The sequence below is a fragment of the Musa acuminata genome, chromosome BXJ1-2 (assembly GCF_036884655.1).
Source record: "Musa acuminata AAA Group cultivar baxijiao chromosome BXJ1-2, Cavendish_Baxijiao_AAA, whole genome shotgun sequence".
Classification (NCBI taxonomy): Eukaryota; Viridiplantae; Streptophyta; class Magnoliopsida; order Zingiberales; family Musaceae; genus Musa; species Musa acuminata.
Window position 1 is genome coordinate 24,242,337 of NC_088328.1, and position 20,234 is coordinate 24,262,570.

Below are 20,234 nucleotides of genomic sequence, written 5' to 3' on the forward strand. Positions count from 1 at the left end.
ATGTGCCCAAACTCGGTATGTCGCTCATGCTCGCGACTCACTCAATAAATCCTGATAGAAATTTACCCGTAAGTCCCCTCATGCGGACTAATTTTCCCGTCTACAGCAACATTTGAGCTTGCAAGGACGGGACGACATCATTTCGAGCACATCAGGAAAGCATGCAATGGAAGAGAGAGAGAGAGAGAGAGAGAGAGAGGGGTGTGTACGTAAACCAAGTACGGAATGTGTGACGGGGTTTCTGCCTCGCGGCTGCCGTCTCGGGCGGATCGAATGCGAGTGTTTCCTTCTTTCTCTTTGCTGCCATTAATTGAATACCATCCGTTCTCCGAATTATGTGCCCTCGTTTTCTCACTGTAGCCATGGAAACAAAAAAACAAAAACAAATCTACCAATTTATTTTCCTTTTTTATTTCTCCAACAAGTTCCTGTTCTTGCGTGTGTGCGATCTACGTTCTTCTTTCCTTCTTTGGTTTCTTCTCGGCTTACTCTATTTCAGGTGTTGTTCTCGTTGTGTTCGGTTGCCTTTCGACTTGGGATTCTCGAGAGCCCTCCACGCTTTCTTGATGACCACCTTTCTTTATCCTTCCCCTTACGATATATAGCTAATCCATGGCGATCACTCTTCTCCCTGATAGATCGCTGATTTACCAGCTTTAGAACGCACCTTCTTCCCTCTACTTTGTACGGTCGCGTTTGCATCCTGTAGCTGAGATGTCATGGAGCTGAGAGCCAAGGCGGCTCCTCTTGTTCCCCTTTCCATGGAGAGAAGATGGATGTGGCCCTTGCTGCTGTGCTCGATCGTCGTCATCGTCCTCGCGGTCACCTCCTCCAACATGAGCATCATCTCCTCCTTCCAGACCATGTTCTGGATCTTCCCTACCGTGCCGTCCGCGAACAGGACCGGCCCCGCCTTCGTCGAGTCGCAGTTAGCGTCCGCCGCTCCCCCGCCTGTAGGTTCCCGGATTCCCCGGCTGGCCTATTTGATCTCCGGATCCAAGGGCGACTTGGACCGGCTGTGGCGCACGCTGCGGGCGCTGTATCATCCTCGCAATATCTACGTCGTCCACCTGGACTTGGAGTCTCCGGCGAGCGAGAGGCTGGAGCTGGCTTTGCGCGTCGCCAACGATACCGTGTTATCCACCGTCGGCAACGTGCACGTCGTCGAGAAGGCTAACATGGTTACTTACCGAGGACCGACGATGGTGGCCAGCACACTTCATGCCTGTGCTATACTTCTCAAGGAGAGCAAGGAGTGGGACTGGTTCATCAATCTCAGTGCCTCGGATTACCCTCTCGTCACACAAGATGGTGAGCCAGCCCGCTCATTCTCTTTCGTGATCTCTCTCATCTCTGTTCTTCACCGTTTCTTGATTCTGACCGCAGACATACTGCATGTTTTCTCGTCGCTGCCGAGGAACATAAGCTTTGTCGAGCACACGAGCAGATTGGGCTGGAAAGAGTTAGTAGCAGCATCGCCGAATCTTTTGGGTCAAATCATTTCTCTGTCTTCTCCTAATTCTGAAGATTGCGTTTACAGGGGCCAGAGAGCAAAACCTTTGATGGTAGATCCTGGGCTGTACATGACTCGCAAGACCGATGTGTTTTGGGTGAGTCAGAAAAGAGAGGTACCGACTGCATTCAAGCTGTTCACAGGTTACGCCTCTCGCCACAGCGTTGAATCTACGATCGGGCGATCGATGTACGAGTTCATCTTTTTTGTTCTCTCGACAGGCTCTGCATGGGTGGCTCTGACTCGAGAATTCGCGGAGTTCTGCGTGTGGGGATGGGACAATCTGCCAAGAATTCTCCTCATGTACTACACCAACTTCGTCTCCTCCCCCGAAGGCTACTTCCAGACGGTGATCTGCAACGCACCCGAGTTCTCGGTCACCGTCGCCAACCACGACCTGCACTACATCTCGTGGGACGTGCCCCCGAAGCAGCACCCTCACACCCTCTCCATGGACGACTTGCCCAAAATGATCGGCAGCAACGCCCCCTTCGCCCGCAAGTTCAAACGGGACGACCCGGTGCTGGACCAGATCGACGCGGAGCTTCTCGGCAGGGCAAAAGGAAGCTTCGTCCCTGGAGGATGGTGTGCAGGAGCACCCCTGTGCACGGAGATCGGAGATCCCACGCGACTCCAGCCCGGGCCCGGGGCCGAGCGGCTCGCTGCGCTCATGGACGTGATCGTCCGATCGAAGAAGTTTACTCAGAACCAGTGTAGATAGGACATTTTTCCTTCTTCAGGCGAACTCAGGTCGCGACATGATGCGCCGCCATCGGGGCGGCACACTGTGTAGCTAAAATAAATGCGAAAGGAGAGAGGCCAATCCATTGGCCACAGCCTGTAATCCAGATTAACTTCAAACTTGTCTAACCCATGTGATATCACCACCGTAAACATATGATCAATCGGCGTGCATAGAACGGCATTGACTAATGCAATCGGTGGCCCATTAAACAGCCCATTGGACTACGGAGATTAGATTCCTGTCATCGGCCACGTTTCTTGCTTCCCGAGATATATAGGTTAATCAGAGCCGTCCGAGAGATGGGCCCATGTCATCCCGAGATATAACGGCTCGAGAACGAAACCGTTGATCGCTGGGCCGAATGCTATGTTGCTACCGGCGCTCGGATCCCTCGCCGGACCGGTCTCAACAAGGGAAGAAGGCGTTGGCTGGCGGTGAGAACGGCCGGGTCGAGGATGAAGCTCTCGTCGACGGGGCCTGACGACTGGCACCTCGTTTTGGGATGCTACACTCGTTCATTGCCTGCATGAAAATTCAGAAAACAATGCGTATAAAAGGAAAAGAGAGACGAGAGAAGAGACAAAAGGCAGAGTTTGTCATTTACAAATATTGCATTGGTTTTGTTTGTGTAAACTATCTTGAGCCGTGGCCTCCGGGCCGACGCGGCTCGGTTCGGGTCCGGATGGCGGGGGATCTTCAAAGGAGGTTCCTCGGGATTGCTGAGGACGCTGGCTCGGTCAGTTCAGTCGTGGAGGTGGGTCGCCGTTTCCTTTGGGAAGGGGCTCCTCGCCTGGTGGGTCCGGAGAGAATCGCCTCGTCTTCGTTGCTGCGCACAAGTCGGGTTGGGGTGCTTGACCCGACCCCTCCGATGATCAAGTTAGTTCAAGGTCGCATGATCTTTTTTTTTTTTCTTTCCCTGCTTGTTTAGAACGCGAGGGTATTTATAGGGAAGTTTGGTGTTATCGGGTGTGCCTGCCCGCAGGGGGCAGGATCGTACCTCTGACGGCGTCTGACATTGTCGTTGGCCTGGCATGATGGATAGAGCCTGAGGGGTCGTTAATGGGCCTCGGTCGACATTTCGGCCTGTGTTTCCCAGGTGTTGTCAGCCCGACAGAGACGTGGGGCGTCAGTTGATGTCACGTAAGTCTTATCATAATTATCTCCCTCGTCATACTCCCCCTCCAAAGGAAGCTATGTGTCGGTTGCCGTAAGGGGGGTCCAAGGCATGGCTTCGGTTTTAAGGAACTATCTCTGTCGGGCGGAGATCGGTTCGTCGCCAATGGCGGGGGCATTGTGGAGCTTGGCAATTTATGAGGGTTGGATGTGCAAAGGTGGCACTAAGTAGTGAGTGGCCTGTGGAACCCCAGAGTATGACTCGTAGGTCAAGTTGGGCTCGGTCGTAGGGGTGGTAAGCTTCTCAAGCGGGCAGGCCACGGAGCAGCGTGGGGCCGAGGAGCACGACGCAAGCGGCTGCGGCCGAGGAGCTGGACTCGGGCGAGCGGGCCGCGCAGGTGTGGTCTCAGGTAGCATGGGGTCGAGGAGCATGATGCAGGCGGCTACGGCCGAGGAGCTGGACTCGGGCGAGCAGGCCGCGCAGGTGTGGTCTCGGGCAACATTGGGCCGAGGAGCACGACGCAGGTGGCTGCAGTCGAGGAGCTGGACTCGGGCGAGCGGGCCGCGCAGGTGTGGTCTCGGGCAGCATGGGGTCGAGGAGCACGACGCAGGCGGCTACGGCCGAGGAGCTGGACTCGGGCGAGCAAGCCGCGCAGGTGTGGTCTCGAGCAACATAGGGCCGAGGAGCACGACACAAGCGGCTGCGGCCGAGGAGCTGCATTAATTGGATCTGTAGGCTGTGCTGTGGGAGGCACGGGCGGCCGGGTAGCCTTTAGTCTGCCCGGGAGTCCAGGGGACGAACCTTTTCGTGAATCGCCAATTTTCGAGAAGACCGGCGCTTCAAGCCCGTTGTTTGCCACGCGTAGCGCACCCGTTGGTCGCCCTGTCAAGCCACATTTATGGTGGAATGACGTTTGGTCATCCCGACATGACATGCTTCAAGAAAGGTCTAGTGTTTTTGGCAGGATTTTGTTTATAAGTAGCGTGCAATTAGTCCCCTGAAGGTCTCTCCACTCGTTTGTACTCTGCCGCTTCGGACTCCATCATTTCGTTCGAGTCGTCCGTTCCTCATCTCTTACTAAAGGTCGGTAAGGATGGTGTCTTCTTCCTCTTCCTCTTCTTCATCAGTTAAAGTCGAGAAAACGGTGACTGCGTCGAGTCCTTACTCGTCATCCGACGAAAAGGTGGCCCGAGCCCTTGAGGCCCTGATGTGGCCGCATGACCTCGATTCCATTGTGAGCGAGTCGTCGCTCGGTCGCCTCCGGGATCGCTACGGCATCCCGGAGGAATTCGTCCTTCTTGCACCCGAGCCCGGTCAACGAGCATACGACCCGATTCCCAAGGGCTTCGCCCTCACCCTTGATGCCTTTGAGGCCGGGCTACACCTCCCCTTGCATCCCATCATGACTTCTTGCATCTCATGGTGGCGTATCTCCCCGTTACATATGGCGCCCAACTCCTAGCGCTATCTAGTGGCGATCCTGGGGGAGTGCCACTATGCCAACATCACCCCGACCCGATCTCTCTTCCTTTCTTGCTTTCGTCTTTCCAAGGGGTCGGGGGGTTACTATCTGTCTGCCCGAGCAGGCTTCCGAGTGAGCGGGGCTCCTTCCAGTAATAAGGGATGGAAGGGGCGCTTCTTTTTTGTCTGTCGCTCGGAGGACTGGGGGTTCGGGCTCCGATGGGCGACGCGCGTGATAGACAACACCTCCCCGGCTTTGGATGATGAGGAGCGCCGAGAGCTCTAGAGGCTTAAAGAAATCCTTCCAGCCTCGAGAGCCATCCGGAGCATGTTCGAGCAGTGGTTGGTCGAGGCGGGTCTTAGCCCGATGCCTCGAGGTATGCCGTAAGGGGTAGCTTTAGGGTTTTCTTTTGGGGATTATCTAACCAATTGACCAATGCTGGTGATTTTGTGCAGAGATGGTGCTTCTCTGAGCCATGCGGGGGGGTAAGACTTCGTCGGCCCCATCCACTCGTTCGTCGGCCGAGGCGAGGGCCGGCTCGAGGGAGGCTCCGGTGGATGTCGAGGCCGATCGTCCTCGGAAGAGGGCGAGGGCTTCCTCAGCAAAAGTCTCCGGGGAAGCTGCGGCTTAGCCAGCGAGGGCCGTCGTCGCACCGGCCGGCCGCGCCGGGAGGAGCCACAGGCGAGGAGAAGCCAGCTCAAGTAGGGAGGCGACAGGGAAGGCTCCTCGAGAGCCCTCCATCCGCGAACTTTGTCGCCTTCCGGTCGGGGGGGGAGGACGAGGCCTTATCTTCGTTCCTGCGCATAGGTCAGGTCGGCGTAGATTACTTCACCAAACATTTTTTTTTTCTTCCCTTGCTTGTTTAGAACGCGAGGGTATTTATAGGGAAGTTTGGTGTTACTGGGTGTGCCAGCCCGTAGGGGGCAGGATCGTATCTCTGACAGCATCTGACATTGCCGTTGGTGTGGCGTGAGGGATAGAGCCTGAGGGATCGTTAATGGGCCTCGATCGACGTTTCGGCCCGTGTTTGCCAAGTGCTGTCAGCCCGATAGAGACGTGGGGCGTCAACTGATGTCACGTGAGTCTTATCATAATTATCTCCCTCATCATACTCTCCCCCCAAAGGAAGCTATGCGTCGGTTGCCGTAATGTCACGACCTTAGCTGGAATTGCCTAAGGCGTGATGCACCCTTGCGGCCAAAGACGCGAACTTAGCTTGGGTTGCCTAAGCCGCGAGTCACCCTCGTCGCAAAGACGCGAACTTAGCTTGCGTTGCCTAAGTCGCGCTTCGCCCTTGCGATCTTGCTCCGCAAGGATCAGCCACTTTGTAACCTCTCGCAGGTCCCGAAGGACCTGTAAAAGAGAAAGAAAGTTAGATCGAAAGAACGAGCAACGGACAAGTCCCGAAGTCTCGCGAAACGGAAAGCTTTACAAGCAATTCGACGAACACCCTGTGTGCACAAGAGAAAAGAGGGAGAGGGGGAAAAGCAAGGCTTTCAAGGATGAACGAACAGCTGCAAGCCCACAAACAGCCGCTCACCTGGTCCCGGACGCAACACCAAGTTCCCGTAAAGGTCACGTGCGAACTTGCGAAAGAGTGTTCAACGCCCGGTATATAACCGAAGCCCCATCCAGCCATGTGCCACCCGGGGGGTTCCTGGGTGCTGAGATGGCTGACATTTTGGTGAGCGGAGGCAGTACTCCGCTCACCTCCCGCGGCACGCGAAAACGGAGCCGTTTTGGGCTGTTTTGGGGCTGTTTTGCTCGGTTCGGTGAGCGATCGCTTTGCAACGCTGCAGCTTGTTCGAACTTACATATTTACAAGCAAAATGACCCAAAACCATGGGAAAACATGCTGTCAAGCAGCTGTACATGCGGGTGTGAGCGACGAACGGTTCGTTGAACGAAGTTGTTGCGGGTGCGCGACGACCGTTCGTGACATTCTCCCCCACTTAAACTGTCGACGCCCTCGTCGACGCTTGTTGGTAGTTGTTGATGACGTCTTCTTCATGTCGCAGGGCGTCTTCAGGCTCCCAACTGGCTTCAGTTCGGGGAAGCTTTCGCCACTTCACCAAGTACTCTGTTTGCTCCGCTCCGTTGGGTAGCTTTATCTTGCGATCCGCCAGAATGGTTTCCACTCGCTTCTCGTAGGAGGCTGTGATGGGAGGTAGTCGAGTTGGAACACTTCGAGAAGCATCTTGCGGATCTGAATGGTAGGCCTTCAGGTTGCTGGCGTGAAGAACGTTGTGAATTTTGAACCACGCCGGCAGCTGCAACTTGTAAGAAACATTGCCTACCCTGCTGATAATTGGGAAGGGCCCTTCATACTTACGCACCAATCCTTTGTGGACTCTTTTCCTGAAGAATTGGAGTGATGCTGGTTGGAGCTTTACCAACACCAAATCGCCAACTTTGAACTCCTGTGGTCGCCTTCCCAAGTCTGCCCACTTCTTCATCCGTTTTGCCGCCTTCTCCAAGTAAGCCCGCGCAATATCGGCATTTCGATGCCACTCCTTTGCGAAATGGTAGGCTGATGGACTACTCCCAGTATACCCAATTGCCATAGTGTGCGGAGTCGACGGTTGTTGTCCTGTGATAATTTCGAAGGGGCTCTTGTTGGATGCAGAGCTCCGCTGCAAGTTGTAGGAGAATTGGGCGATGTCCAACAGCTTCACCCAATCTCGTTGATTGGCACTCACGTAGTGCCGGAGATACTGCTCCAAGAGCGAATTTATTCTTTCAGTCTGACCATCCGTCTGGGGGTGGAGGCTTGTAGAGAAGTATAACTTTGATCCCAACAATTTGAATAGCTCGGTCCAGAACCGTCCCAGAAACCGAGCGTCTCGATCACTAATGATATTGTGTGGGACTCCCCAATACTTCACTACACCCTTCATCATCAGTCTGGCCGCCTCTTCAGCTGAACAGTGTAGGGGAGCAGCAATGAAAGTTGCATACTTTGAAAACCGATCGACCACCACAAGTATCGATCCAAGTCCCCCTACAGGTGGCAAGCTTGATATGAAGTCTAAGGAAATGCTCTCCCATGGCCTTTCTGGTACGGGCAACGGCTCCAAAAGTCCCACCGGCTTCCGCTGCTCCACCTTGTCTTGTTGGCAAGTAAGGCATGTTCGAACATACTCCTCCACATCAATCCCCATCTTTGGCCAGTAGAAGGCCCTCTCCACGAGAGCCAATGTTCTGTGAATGCCGGGATGTCCAGCCCAAAGGGAATCGTGACACTCTTTTAAGAGTTCACGCCTTAAATTGTCCACTCGGGGAACATAAACCCTATTCCCTTTTGTGTAAACAAGTCCCTCCTGGACCCAAAATCGTCGTGCCTTGCCTTCTTTGATGAGCTGCATCAGGATAACTGCCTGGGGATCACTATACAGTCCATCTCTGATTCGGGAAAGGAAGTTGGAGTGTAACTGACTTGTTTGGCCTCTGCCCTCCAGTTGTGCAGCATTCACGCACTCCACCTTCCGACTCAGCGCATCGGCCACGACATTCGCCTTCCCGGGCTTATATTCCATTGCCATATCAAATTCAGCCAGGAAGTCCTGCCACCGTGCTTGCTTTGGGGAGAGCTTCTTCTGAGTTTGGAAATAACTCAGGGCGATGTTGTCTGTCCTCAGCACAAATCGCGACCCAAGGAGGTAGTGTCGCCAAACTCGTAGGCAGTGGATCACCGCTGTCATCTCCTTCTCATGCACTGGATACCGCCTCTCGGTCTCGTTGAGTTTGCGGCTCTCGTAGGCCACCGGATGACCTTCTTGCATGAGTACTCCACCAATAGCAAAGTCCGAAGCATCTGTATGGACTTCAAAGGGCTCTCCATAGTTTGGCAATTTAAGCACTGGTTCTTCCAGAACAGCAGCCTTCAGATCTTGGAATGCTATCTCACATCTGTCAGACCACTTCCAAGGCTGCTCCTTCAGCAACTCCGTCAGTGGGGTTGCCCGCTTCGAATATCCCGCGATGAAGCGTCGATAGTAGTTGACGAAACCAAGGAAGGATCTCAACTCTGGCACCTTCTTTGGAGTTCGCCATTCCGCAACTGTTTGCACCTTCGACTTATCCATCCGAATGGAGCCATCACCGATTCGATGCCCCAAGAATAGGATCTCAGTCTGAGCAAAGTAGCATTTCTCCCTTTTTACGAACAACGTGTTCTCCCTGAGAACCTTGAAAATCGTCCGAAGGTGCTTGACGTGCTCCTCGAGCGTTTGGCTATAGACGACGATATCGTCCAAGTAGACGACCACGAACTTATCCAAATACTCCTTGAATAGCTGGTTCATGAGAGTACAGAATGTGGCCGGAGCGTTGGTTAAGCCGAAAGGCATCACCAAGAACTCAAACGCTCCATATCTGGTCACACAAGTAGTCTTTGCTTCGTCGCCTTCAGCAATGCGCACCTGCCAATACCCCGACCGGAGGTCGAGTTTTGAGAAATACTTCGCCTTGCCCAGTTGATCGAACAAGTCCGCGATGAGCGGGATGGGATACTTGTTCTTCACTGTTACTTTGTTGAGGGCTCGATAGTCGACGCATAATCGGAGACTCCCATCTTGTTTCTTCTGAAAGAGAACTGGAGCTCCGAAAGGTGCTTTTGAGCTGCGGATGAGACCACCGCTTAGCAGTTCACCTAACTGCTTTCTGAGTTCTGCCAACTCTGGCGGGGCCATGCGATAGGGTGGTCTCGCTGGAGGCTTCACTCCTGGCTCCAGCTCGATACTGTGATCCACGCCTCTGCGTGGTGGAAGAGTCTTCGGCAACTCGGGTGGCATAACGTCTTTGAACTCCTTCAGGACGTTCGCCACCACAGCAGGTTCTTGAATGGCTTCTTCGTTGAGTGGCTCTAGCTTCATAGCAGCCACGAATGTCAATTCGCCCTTTCGCACCCCTTTCTTCAATTGTAATGCCGAGATATGTTGGGGCTCCTTGGTTCCTCTCCGAGAGACGGGAACCACGCAGGGGTCATCGCCTCCCATCATACATAGGGAATTCAAGAACGGCATCGGCACCAACTTCGCCGCGTGCATAAACTCCATTCCAAGAATCACTTGGAAGTCGTCTAGTGGCACGGCCATCATGTTGGTGGTTCCGCTCCAAGTCCCGATTCTGATGGGAACTCCCTTCGCCAATCCGGAGATTCGCCTGGCCTCCGAGTTCACTGCTTTCATTCGGCTTGGGCTCTTCTCCAATGTCAACCCAAGTCGCTGTGCTTCACGATCGGCTATGAAGTTGTGGGTAGCGCCCGTGTCCACCATTGCACGGGTCGTTTGGCCATTCAGCTTGATGTCTACATACATCAGTTCACTACTTCCTGCTTTTTGTGCCTTCGTCTTCATGTTCTCCCCCACTTGACCCCGCATAGCGTTCAACAAACGCATTGCTCCCATTCGGGGTCCTTGCGACTCTTCATCGTCACTGCTGGATTCAGAACTGCTTGAGCTAAGGGCAACAGCTTTGCCCTTGTCCGATCGGGGAGGGTGGATGGAAGCTGTCAAAGCGTTGAGTGCCTGCTTCTGTGGGCACTCCCTTACCATGTGCGGTCCTCCGCACAAGAAGCATCCTCCAGGTTTTGAGGCCTTGCCTTTCGGGTTCGGCCCTTTGTGGGAGCTCTTCTTCTTTTGTTCACCTCCGAGCTCCTTCCCTCGAGAATGTTTTTGAGGGCGATTGTTTGAAGATTGTTTCCTTCTCGCTGGGTCTTCGGAGGAAACGAAGTCGGTGAGCCTTTCTGCAGCTGCAATTGCCCCGACCACGTCGGTAACATTCCTTCGATTCAGCTCCTGCTGAGCCCATGGTTTCAAACCATCAAGGAAGCTGAACAACTTGTCCTTCTCGGACATGTCCTGTATGTCCAGCATCAGTGCAGAAAACTGCTTTACATAGTCTCGGATGGTGGTACTTTGGCGGAGTTGTCTCAACTTCCTTCTTGCGACGAACTCTGTGTTCTCCGGTAGGAACTGAGTTCTCAACTCCCGCTTCAAGTCTTCCCATGTGTCGACTCGACACCGACCTTGTTGGATCTCCTCCCAACGAGTTCGCCACCAAAGTTTCGCATCTCCATTCAGATACATTGTTGCTATAGAAACTTTGGTATCTTCAGAATCGGGCCTCGTAGCTCGGAAGTATTGTTCCATGTCGAACAGAAAGTTCTCGAGCTCCTTGGCATCTCTGGCCCCTCCGTATCCATGGGGCTCAGGTGCCCTTAAGTTTTGTGGCGGTGCAACGCGGGTGTTGCCTCCTCCCGCATTTAGCGTTCTTGTGAGCATAGCCACCTTTGCCGTGAGTTCCGCCACAACGTCTTGTAAGTGCAGCACGGAGTCCTTGGTGTCATCGGACAGTCGGTCGACTAGGGCCTCGACCTTGTCGATCCTGGACTCCGCTTCCTCTTGCGAGCTCTCTACCCCAACAAGTCTTTGTTGGCCATGGTAGAGTTCCTCCATGCTCGCTTCCAGAACATCCAGGCGGGTTTCCGCCGTCGTGAGTCTCTCCTTATGACTCTTTTTCCCAGTTAGCGCACCAGATTGCGCTTCCTCCGCTCGCGGAGAGTTACCAACTTCTCGCTCATCCTGTTCGCTGCCGCGATCCTCGTGAGCGGCTCCAACAGCATGAGAGCGAGTGTGCACATGCAGCCCACCTGCGGCTGCTTGGGGCAAGGGTCCAGCTTGCCCCGTCTTGCTTGATTCGCCACGATGCTTTGCCATGGCGAAGTTGCGAAGTTCGTTCGCTGTTCGATCGAAGAGCTTGCCCGCTCTGATACCACAATGTCACGACCTTAGCTGGAATTGCCTAAGGCGTGATGCACCCTTGCGGCCAAAGACGCGAACTTAGCTTGGGTTGCCTAAGCCGCGAGTCACCCTCGTCGCAAAGACGCGAACTTAGCTTGCGTTGCCTAAGTCGCGCTTCGCCCTTGCGATCTTGCTCCGCAAGGATCAGCCACTTTGTAACCTCTCGCAGGTCCCGAAGGACCTGTAAAAGAGAAAGAAAGTTAGATCGAAAGAACGAGCAACGGACAAGTCCCGAAGTCTCGCGAAACGGAAAGCTTTACAAGCAATTCGACGAACACCCTGTGTGCACAAGAGAAAAGAGGGAGAGGGGGAAAAGCAAGGCTTTCAAGGATGAACGAACAGCTGCAAGCCCACAAACAGCCGCTCACCTGGTCCCGGACGCAACACCAAGTTCCCGTAAAGGTCACGTGCGAACTTGCGAAAGAGTGTTCAACGCCCGGTATATAACCGAAGCCCCATCCAGCCATGTGCCACCCGGGGGGTTCCTGGGTGCTGAGATGGCTGACATTTTGGTGAGCGGAGGCAGTACTCCGCTCACCTCCCGCGGCACGCGAAAACGGAGCCGTTTTGGGCTGTTTTGGGGCTGTTTTGCTCGGTTCGGTGAGCGATCGCTTTGCAACGCTGCAGCTTGTTCGAACTTACATATTTACAAGCAAAATGACCCAAAACCATGGGAAAACATGCTGTCAAGCAGCTGTACATGCGGGTGTGAGCGACGAACGGTTCGTTGAACGAAGTTGTTGCGGGTGCGCGACGACCGTTCGTGACAGTAAGGGGGGTCCGAGGCATGGCTTCGGTTTTAAGGAACTATCTCTGTCGGGCGGAGATCGGTTCGTCACCAATGGCGGGGGCATTGTGGAGCTTGGCAATTGATGAGGGTTGGATGTGCAAAGGTGGCACTAAGTAGTGAGTGGCACCCCGGAGTATGACTCGTAGGTTAAGTTGGGCTCGGTCGTAGGGGTGGTAAGCTTCTCAGGCGGCAGGCCGCGGAGCAGCGTGGGGCCGAGGAGCACGACGCAAGCGGCTACGACCGAGGAGCTGGACTCGGGCGAGCGGGCCACGCAGGTGTGGTCTCGGGCAGCATGGGGCCGAGGAGCACGACGCAGGCGGCTGCAGCCGAGGAGCTGGACTCGGGCAAGCGGGCCGCGCAGGTGTGGTCTCGAGCAGCATGGGGCCGAGGAGCACGACGCAGACGGCTACGACCGAGGAGCTAGACTTGGGCGAGCAGGCCGCGTAGGTATGGTCTCGGGCAGCATGGGGCCGAGGAGCACGATGCAGGCGGCTGCGGCCGAGGAGCTGCTTTGATTGGATCTGTAGGCTGTGCTGTGGGAGGCGTGGGCGGCCGGGTAGCCTTTGGTCTGCCCAGGAGTCCAGGGGACGAACCTTTTCGCGAATCGCCAGTTTTCGAGAAGACCGGTGCTTCAAGCCCGTTGTTTGCCACGCGTAGCGCACCCATTGGCCGCCCTGTCAAGCCACATTTATGGTGGAATGACGTTTGGTCGTCCCAACGTGACATGCTTAAGGAAAGGTCTGGTGTTTTTGGCGGGATTTTGTTTATAAGTAGCGTGTAATTAGTCCCCTGAAGGTCTCTCCACTCTCCTCCCTCTTGGTCTCGAGCGCTTGCTTATTCTTGCGAGGAAGAAAGCGTACACGGCGAGACGACCGGTTCATCTAAAGGGCTGCCAACAACACTCTCTATTTCTTCTCCTTAGTGGAGATTGCTGGGAGTGTGGTCGCTAGGTGTTGGGACGAGAAGCGCAAAGGGAGAAGAGAAGCAGGATGCCACAACAAAATCAAGCAGAAGAAGCTGCCATCGCGGCGAGCGGCATTACCACCTTCAACAACAAGACAAAGGAGGGCGGCGGCAAGGAGGAGGACGATGAGACGACATCGGTGTTCAGCATGAAGAGCCTCCTCTGGCACGACGGCTTCGCCTGGGACGCCTGGTTCAGCTGCGCCTCCAATCAAGTGGCGCAGGTGCTGTTGACGCTGCCGTACTCCTCGCAGCTAGGGATGTTGTCCGGCGTGATCCTTCAGCTGTTCTACGGCTTCCTCGGAAGTTGGACTGCCTACCTCATCAGCGTACTGTACATCGAGTACCGCACCCGAAAGGAGAAGAAAAACATCCGCTTCAAGAACCACGTTATCCAGCTTCCCGAGATTCCAAGCTAGCAAATCCCTTGGTTTCACTATCTTCCACTTGATGAGGGAGATAATTATGATAAAACTCACGTGACATCAGCTGACGCCCCACGTCTCTGTCGGGCTGACAGCACTTGGCAAACATGGGCCGAAACGCCGACTGAGACCCATTAACGACCCCTCAGGCTCTATCCCTCACGTCACGCCAATGTCAGACGCCGTCAGAGGTACGATCCTGCCCCCTGCGGGCAGGTACACCCGGTAACACCAAACTTCCATATAAATACCCTCGCGTTCTAAACAAGCAGGGGAAGAAAAAAAAAAAAAGATCATGCGACCTTGAACTAACTTGATAATCGGAGGGGTCGGGTCAAGCACCCCGACCCGACCTCTGTGTAGGAACGAAGACGAGGCGATTCTCTCCGGACCCACCAGGCGAGGAGCCCCTTCCCGAAGGAAACGGTGACCCACCTCCACGACCGAACCGACCGAGCCAGCATCCTCAGTAGTCCCGAGGAATCTCCTTTGGAGATCCCTCGCCATCCGGACTCGAACCGAGTCGCGTCGACCCTGAGGCCACGGCTCAAGGTAGTTTACACAAACATTTTGGCGGTAGAAGGAGGGCCACGACTCAAGGTAGTTTACACAAACTTGACCCGACCTCTCTGATGATCAAGTTAGTTCAAGGTCGCATGATTTTTTTTTTTTTCTTTCCCTGCTTGTTTAAAACGCGAGGGTATTTATAGGGAAGTTTGGTGTTACTGGGTGTGCCTGCCTGCAAGGGGCAAGATCATACCTCTGACGGCGTCTGATATTGTCGTTAGCGTGGCGTGAGGGATAGAGCCTGAGGGGTCGTTAATGGGCCTCGGTCGACATTTCGGCCCGTGTTTGTCAGGTGCTGTCAGCCTGACAGAGACGTGGGGCGTCAGCTGATGTCACGTGAGTCTTATCATAATTATCTCCCTCATCAGGTTTTACCTGAATAAATGGAAAACTAAGAAAATAATAAGTACAAGAAGAAAGATGAGGTGAGAGACTTGTATTTTTGATGATAACAATACGAGTAACTATGCGATCAAGCATCTCCTTCATCCTTAACATCAAAGCACGTCGGTAATAGCAAACGAGGATGCAGAGCAAATTTGACTATTGATTTGTTTGTTTTTCTTTCCAAAATGAAATGGACTCATGTGGTTTGTCAAGAAAGACAATGTCCCAATCAATCAGAAAACTAGAAGATCGCAAACCTGTCATAAAGAAATTGACAGTGATATTTCGATTGCATCTTCAGAGATGCCTTTTCCATCGGCAGGGAATCATCTTCCAAATCCAAAGCAGCTTCAGCGCCAGCGAGAATTGCACTCAGAGTGCCCGGGCGATGTTCTTGAACTCGTTCAAACAAGATTGCAAGACCTTTTGGCGCTTGTTGAGTGACTGCCTCTCGCCTTGAAGGACATCGATCGCACCCGGCGCCACAAACATGTCCATGAACTTCTCATCATTCACGGCGAACAGCTGAAGGCCAAGCGCAACGAACAGCCTCTCGCGACTGCATCATTCGAAAGAATGTTACGGCAGTTCACATGAAAGATCAAAACAGCAGCTGAACGCTTCATCACATGGATGATGAAAGGAAAGCCAACAGGAAATATATATTCATGAGATAGATAAGGAGAATAGGCATTAAAACCCACCAGGGAGTCAGGAATCCAGCACTCAAGGCTGATGGAATGTTTCTCTCGATGAGGACCTGACGTATCCTGGCAAAATGTTGAGCTGACATAGAACAGATCTCAGCATATGATGATCCTGTTCTTGAGCCCTTATTACCTGCACCAAACAAAATGCTAGTGTTTTGGTTCCTGTTAGCTTCCAAATTTCTTCCAGAAGTTATGATTCTCGCTTGTCGTTTTCTTCCTCCAATATCCATCAAGTTCACAGTATCCTTCTTGACCCCATAAACCTCTTGTGGCTGATCAGGTGAAGGCGTCTCAGGAACTGTCATTTGGCTTTCCCTAAGAGCATCCTTTGCTTCAGTTGCTTTACCAGGTGTTGAATGCTGTTGATCCTTGGGTGGTATGTTCTCTTGATCTGCAACCATTTCATCCTTTGCATCTGACAGGTCCAGAACAAATGAGGTGGCAGAGAGCTGGTTAAATCTGCCAACATCACCTACAAGATCATTTTCATAGCACACTTGGGAGTATGGGCTGGTCACTGAACTGAGATGATGTTGCACTATTTCCTTGCATTGGTTGGAGAGATCCTGGATGAAGTTGTTGTAAGAACGCCTTAGAGCAGCATGAAATCCGATATACCCATCCATATCACCAGTTTTCCTCCAATCTGAACCAACATAGACATCAGTGGGATACCAATTTAGCAGGAATAAACCAGTCCAACAAAAGAACAGAGCATAGATGATCCAAACATAAAGACGATGTCTCATACTGCAAGCTTTTCAAGCATGTAAATTTGATACATACAGTCGGAGTCATGGCTTCGATTGCGCTCCAAAGCCAAGTCAAAAAGGCTCTTGAGAACAAAAGAGAGTCGCTCGCACGCAGCATCAAGAAGAGGAGCAAGCCATGCTCGTGCTGCTGCGCGTGCTATTTCAGCAGCTGCCTCGGTTAAGCCTCCACCCCCTCCTCTGCCGGCATGAGCGAGCAGTATATTTGCGACCTGCCGCAATGATGCAAGTCCGTAATGAGCTTCTACGAACGGAATTCAGCAAATAAAATTAATTTTACCTTTTCTCTAGAAACCAGTGGGCACTCGATGGAGTATGTAGCACATTGGAATTCATGCATTGCTCTCTCAAATGCTGCTCCACCATAGAGTTTAAGGGTGTGATTGGGAGGCTTCACGGCCACGGTGACTCCCGGCCAGCTGCCAATGCCACTATCTGACTGCTCTTCGTCAGTGGTTTTACCCCACTCTTCAGGAGCAGGATCTGATGCTCCATCAATTAGTGCCACCTACAGACCATACAAGGGTACTTGAGACTCGAAAGCAATACGACAAGAAACAAAGAACAAGCAAAAACGAAGGTTCAGATGCATGGATACCATATGACTGCAAATAGAGGCTACGTGCAACATGGCTGACCTCCGAAGATGGCAAACGTCAGAGGTTGCCTGTAACTTAGATTCCACCCGAGCTAATTCGATGGAGACTTCATTACAACGCTGTTCTAACAGGGCAAGTGTTGCAGGAGCTGCTTCCTTGTATCTCCTTTGAAGCTCAGATTCCAAGTATTGTCTGAGACAACTAAATCCAACATATGGTCCATACTTTTCCTCATCGAATCCTCCATTGACACTATCACGCAAATGACGCAGTACTTCTGCGTCTACCTGAGAAATCTGCCTGCGAAATTCCTCGTTTGAGACGCTGCCTCGGTCCTTGGGCAGTGCCACAAAATATGGGCGAATGTTCTCACCAAGATAACCATTGGCGCTCAAATAGTTGTCCACTTCCCACCGTTCAGTAAATTCCTGCACGGATATGATAATTTAGTACATAAAATTAGCTGATGCCGCTCTTGCAGATAAGCGCATAGCGGATACCTTCAACCGGTTATCGAACTTGGAGACGACTATCATAGTCCGTTTGAAAGTGGGATCAATCTCACGAATTGCATCTAACCAAAGCGAAGAACACCATTCCACACTGCTTTGCTGGAGGAACAAGAGAAGACGATGAGGAGGGCTTGCAAGTGACTTCACCATTGACAAAATCTCAGTTGGCGTGCTCTCTGGCTCGCCTTTCTTTGCCTGTGAAGACAGAAGTAGAAGACAATCAGTAAATTTACATGAGAAAAAGGGAGCTAAATTCAGCTAAAAAGTGCAACACCTTAAGAACAAAGCCAGGGGTGTCAATGATGGTGAGATTAGGGCAATGGGCATATTCGGCTCTCATCACGATTGGCTTAGAGGAAACGGAAGCTTGGAGCTTTCTCAGATGCGCCTCTGTTCGTGATCTTATAAGATCAGCGATCGCAGAAGCCAAAACAATTGGACCCCCGTACTCCTCCGAATCCTCTTCCTGCGATCACATCAGTCGAAGGATGAATTACCATTTCATGCAAAATTAAGCAGAAATTTTGACAGAGAAAAGAAACCGATGTCTCGTCAAAATCCCTAATTTATAGAAGTAGATCGAAAAATCGAGAGGAGAAGGGACAAAGCCCCAGAGAGTGACATAAAGATTTGGGTAGATGACCTGGAATCTGCAGCGGGGTTCGAGGGCTGAGGGATCGTGAACCATCTGGAGCACGAGAGGCCTCCGAGTGCCCATCTCGACCTCCCGCACGTTGAACCGGAAGCCGAGGAGGGCTTCAAGTAGCGAGCTTTTGCCATCAGATTGGCCGCCAAGGGCCACGATCTCCGGGATGGGGAGCCTCTCGCCGAAGGCGACGGCGGCCGCCTGGAGGCGGTTGTAGGCCTCGAAGCGGGACTTGAAATCCGCGACGGCGGAGACGGAGGAGTCCATCTGATTGGGCGGCGGAGCTCTCCGGGAGGCGGAGAAATGGTTCTTAGGGTTGGGGGTCTTCATGGGGGTAGAGCTCTGGAAAGCGTTGGCCGCCATCACCGAGGCAACGAGGGATTTGGAAATTTGAAAGGTCCGGGTAGCCGTTTGCGCTTTTAAGATTCGAGAAACCGGTAATAGCCGGTCACCGATGCAGCATCGTTTCCATGATGAGATTGGGCTTTCAATGGGCCCAATTAATGCCTTGTTAGGACAAAAGTGTAATTCCGTCTCCATTGGTTGAGGAGGAGATGGAGGGGCGGTGAAGGAGACGAAACAGGGGGGCTCAGAAGGAGCAGAAAGGAGACGGCGGCGAAGAGATGGGTGGCCTGTACCTCACAGCCATGACCACCACTACTAGCTTCTGGCGCTTCATGCAGTTCCCGTCCTCTTTCCTGGATCATCTCTCCAGGAATCCGGTCATCCGGAGGATCGAGTTCCTGACATGGCAAAGCTCCCGTCCCTTGAGCGTCCTGCCGTCGCCGACGCACACCGAGAAGGTCGTCTTCCTCCGGGCCACGATGATGTGCGGCGGAACTCTGTGGTCACCGCTGCCATCATCATCACCATCACCGCTGCTACTTTTGGCGTCATCTCTACCGTCACGGATCGTACGATGAGCAGCTCGAGGTCTTGAAGGGATCTCGACGGGGCTGGACGCCTTCTGTCGTGATCCCCGCCTGGCATGCTGCTGCTCAGCGAGCTCATCTGCTCCACGAGCATCGTCGGGCCACAATACATCAGCTTCGTCGAACTCCTCCATCAGCCTCCTCTGGGTTAGGAGGCGGGGCTATCTTGCACGAAGGAGGGGAGTGATCGAAGGCTCTATAAAGAAGGAAAAGCCAGAAATCTTGCACCCGAACGTGATCGTTTGGTTCTTAGCTCACAGTCGATTTGTTCGTATGTTGGCATCCATGGTGAGGATGAGCTTCAAATGGCGTTATGATGTTCCCCTGACGTGTCTTCCTCTGTCTCAAGCAACTTGGAGCAAATGAATCGAAGAAGAAATAGATGTTGCGACGGGAACGTCCATGTTTGTACGCATACGGGGAACCATGCATCTGGACTACCTCCTGCATGCACCAAAAGTCTGCCATGCCACAACCTTACACGGAAAGAGACCTTCGTTCCAAACCACCGAGCTGTGGAGAAAGGGAATGAACTCGTTACGTCAAGAACTTGAGCTCTGGATGATGGATTGCCCTCCCTCCATCTGGACGGCCTGTGTTCTTCCGCGAGACGATTGCATTGTTCACTGTCCTTTTGCTTCTTCTTGTCGTCGAGTGACGATAGAGAGCGATGGACATGACACTATACCAAATTGGATGTCTTCATCTCTCGATACCAACTGTTCCAATCATCTTATTCGCAAGTTCGTCTCGTCTCGTCTGGTCTCGTGTTTGTTCGATTCCCGCGAGCCTGCCAGCTTTCTGTGGAAAGAGAGATGCTTGGCATCAGCTGATAATGAATCAAGGAGACATGCAATGGATCAGCAGATCACGCGCCATTCTGCACTACAAGTATAATGAGATGTTAGTGTCATTTAGTGCCGGGCATTCGACATTGGCTATAATTCATCATCCTCGTCAACCACAATGGATCCCACTCGGAAGACTTCTTTGGCTTTACGTCATAATGAGCTTTCTGGTGCTCCTTGAAACTTAACCTCGCAGTACCCACTTCATGATCTGATTTGATGCACAATCATCCGAGTATCCGGCGAAGGCGCCGCAGCGGTCGTGCCATCGCAACGCGGGATGGAAAACAGGATAAAGAGAGCAGATGGAGGAGGAAAGAAACAAAGGGCAAAGAGACAGAGAGACGGAGGAGTGGAAGGGGATACCGGCGTTTGGTGGCGCACCGGAAAGAGGAAGCGGAGGCAGTGGCGGTGGTGCGTGACCGCGGTGGCCACAAATATGTGACGC

The 20,234-nt window shown here is 53.0% G+C and overlaps 3 protein-coding genes across 4 annotated transcripts; 1 reads left to right on the forward strand and 2 right to left on the reverse strand.

Annotated features, from left to right (window-relative positions):
• Nucleotides 1-504: 504 nt before the first annotated feature.
• On the forward strand, nucleotides 505-2,372 carry LOC135602020 (beta-glucuronosyltransferase GlcAT14B-like). Its single transcript, XM_065094228.1, has 4 exons — nucleotides 505-1,311; nucleotides 1,387-1,462; nucleotides 1,541-1,656; nucleotides 1,735-2,372. The coding sequence occupies exons 1-4, from the start codon at nucleotides 720-722 to the stop codon at nucleotides 2,232-2,234; spliced, it is 1,284 nt and encodes a 427-aa protein (XP_064950300.1). The 5' UTR covers nucleotides 505-719; the 3' UTR covers nucleotides 2,235-2,372.
• Nucleotides 2,373-2,394: 22 nt separating this feature from the next.
• On the reverse strand, nucleotides 2,395-19,252 carry LOC135601999 (dynamin-related protein 5A-like). Of its 2 annotated transcripts, XR_010483942.1 has the most exons (9): nucleotides 18,004-19,252; nucleotides 17,635-17,826; nucleotides 17,349-17,555; nucleotides 16,848-17,276; nucleotides 16,530-16,757; nucleotides 16,266-16,461; nucleotides 15,474-16,125; nucleotides 15,027-15,328; nucleotides 2,395-2,780 (listed from the first exon to the last, which is right to left on the reverse strand). XR_010483942.1 is itself a non-coding variant. In XM_065094226.1 (8 exons), exons 1-8 carry the CDS (start codon nucleotides 18,544-18,546, stop codon nucleotides 15,142-15,144), a joined length of 2,634 nt encoding a protein of 877 aa, XP_064950298.1. In that variant the 5' UTR covers nucleotides 18,547-19,252; the 3' UTR covers nucleotides 14,910-15,141. The 2 variants fall into 2 exon arrangements, 1 of the variants encoding a protein (XP_064950298.1); XM_065094226.1 differs by lacking the exon at nucleotides 2,395-2,780 and having other exon boundaries at nucleotides 14,910-15,328.
• Nucleotides 18,710-19,072, reverse strand: LOC135611711 (protein S40-1-like). The gene has a single exon (XM_065107361.1). The coding sequence runs from the start codon at nucleotides 19,070-19,072 to the stop codon at nucleotides 18,710-18,712; it is 363 nt and encodes a 120-aa protein (XP_064963433.1).
• Nucleotides 19,253-20,234: the final 982 nt, after the last annotated feature.

What these genes read in the sequence shown, in the direction of transcription:
- LOC135601999 (XM_065094226.1), bottom strand. Translation starts at nt 18,546, where the DNA reads ATGGAGACGGAATTACACTTTTGTCCTAACAAGGCATTAATTGGGCCC. An exon ending in CCTCTATTTGCAGTCATATG is followed by an intron (nt 16,758 to 16,847) that starts GTATCCATGCAT and finishes TATGGTCTGTAG; the next exon opens with GTGGCACTAATTGATGGAGC. An exon ending in CACTGGTTTCTAGAGAAAAG is followed by an intron (nt 16,462 to 16,529) that starts GTAAAATTAATT and finishes TCATTGCGGCAG; the next exon opens with GTCGCAAATATACTGCTCGC.
- LOC135602020 (XM_065094228.1), top strand. Translation starts at nt 720, where the DNA reads ATGGAGCTGAGAGCCAAGGCGGCTCCTCTTGTTCCCCTTTCCATGGAG. An exon ending in CCCTCTCGTCACACAAGATG is followed by an intron (nt 1,312 to 1,386) that starts GTGAGCCAGCCC and finishes TTCTGACCGCAG; the next exon opens with ACATACTGCATGTTTTCTCG. An exon ending in TGCATTCAAGCTGTTCACAG is followed by an intron (nt 1,657 to 1,734) that starts GTTACGCCTCTC and finishes TTCTCTCGACAG; the next exon opens with GCTCTGCATGGGTGGCTCTG.
- LOC135611711 (XM_065107361.1), bottom strand. Translation starts at nt 19,072, where the DNA reads ATGGAGGAGTTCGACGAAGCTGATGTATTGTGGCCCGACGATGCTCGT.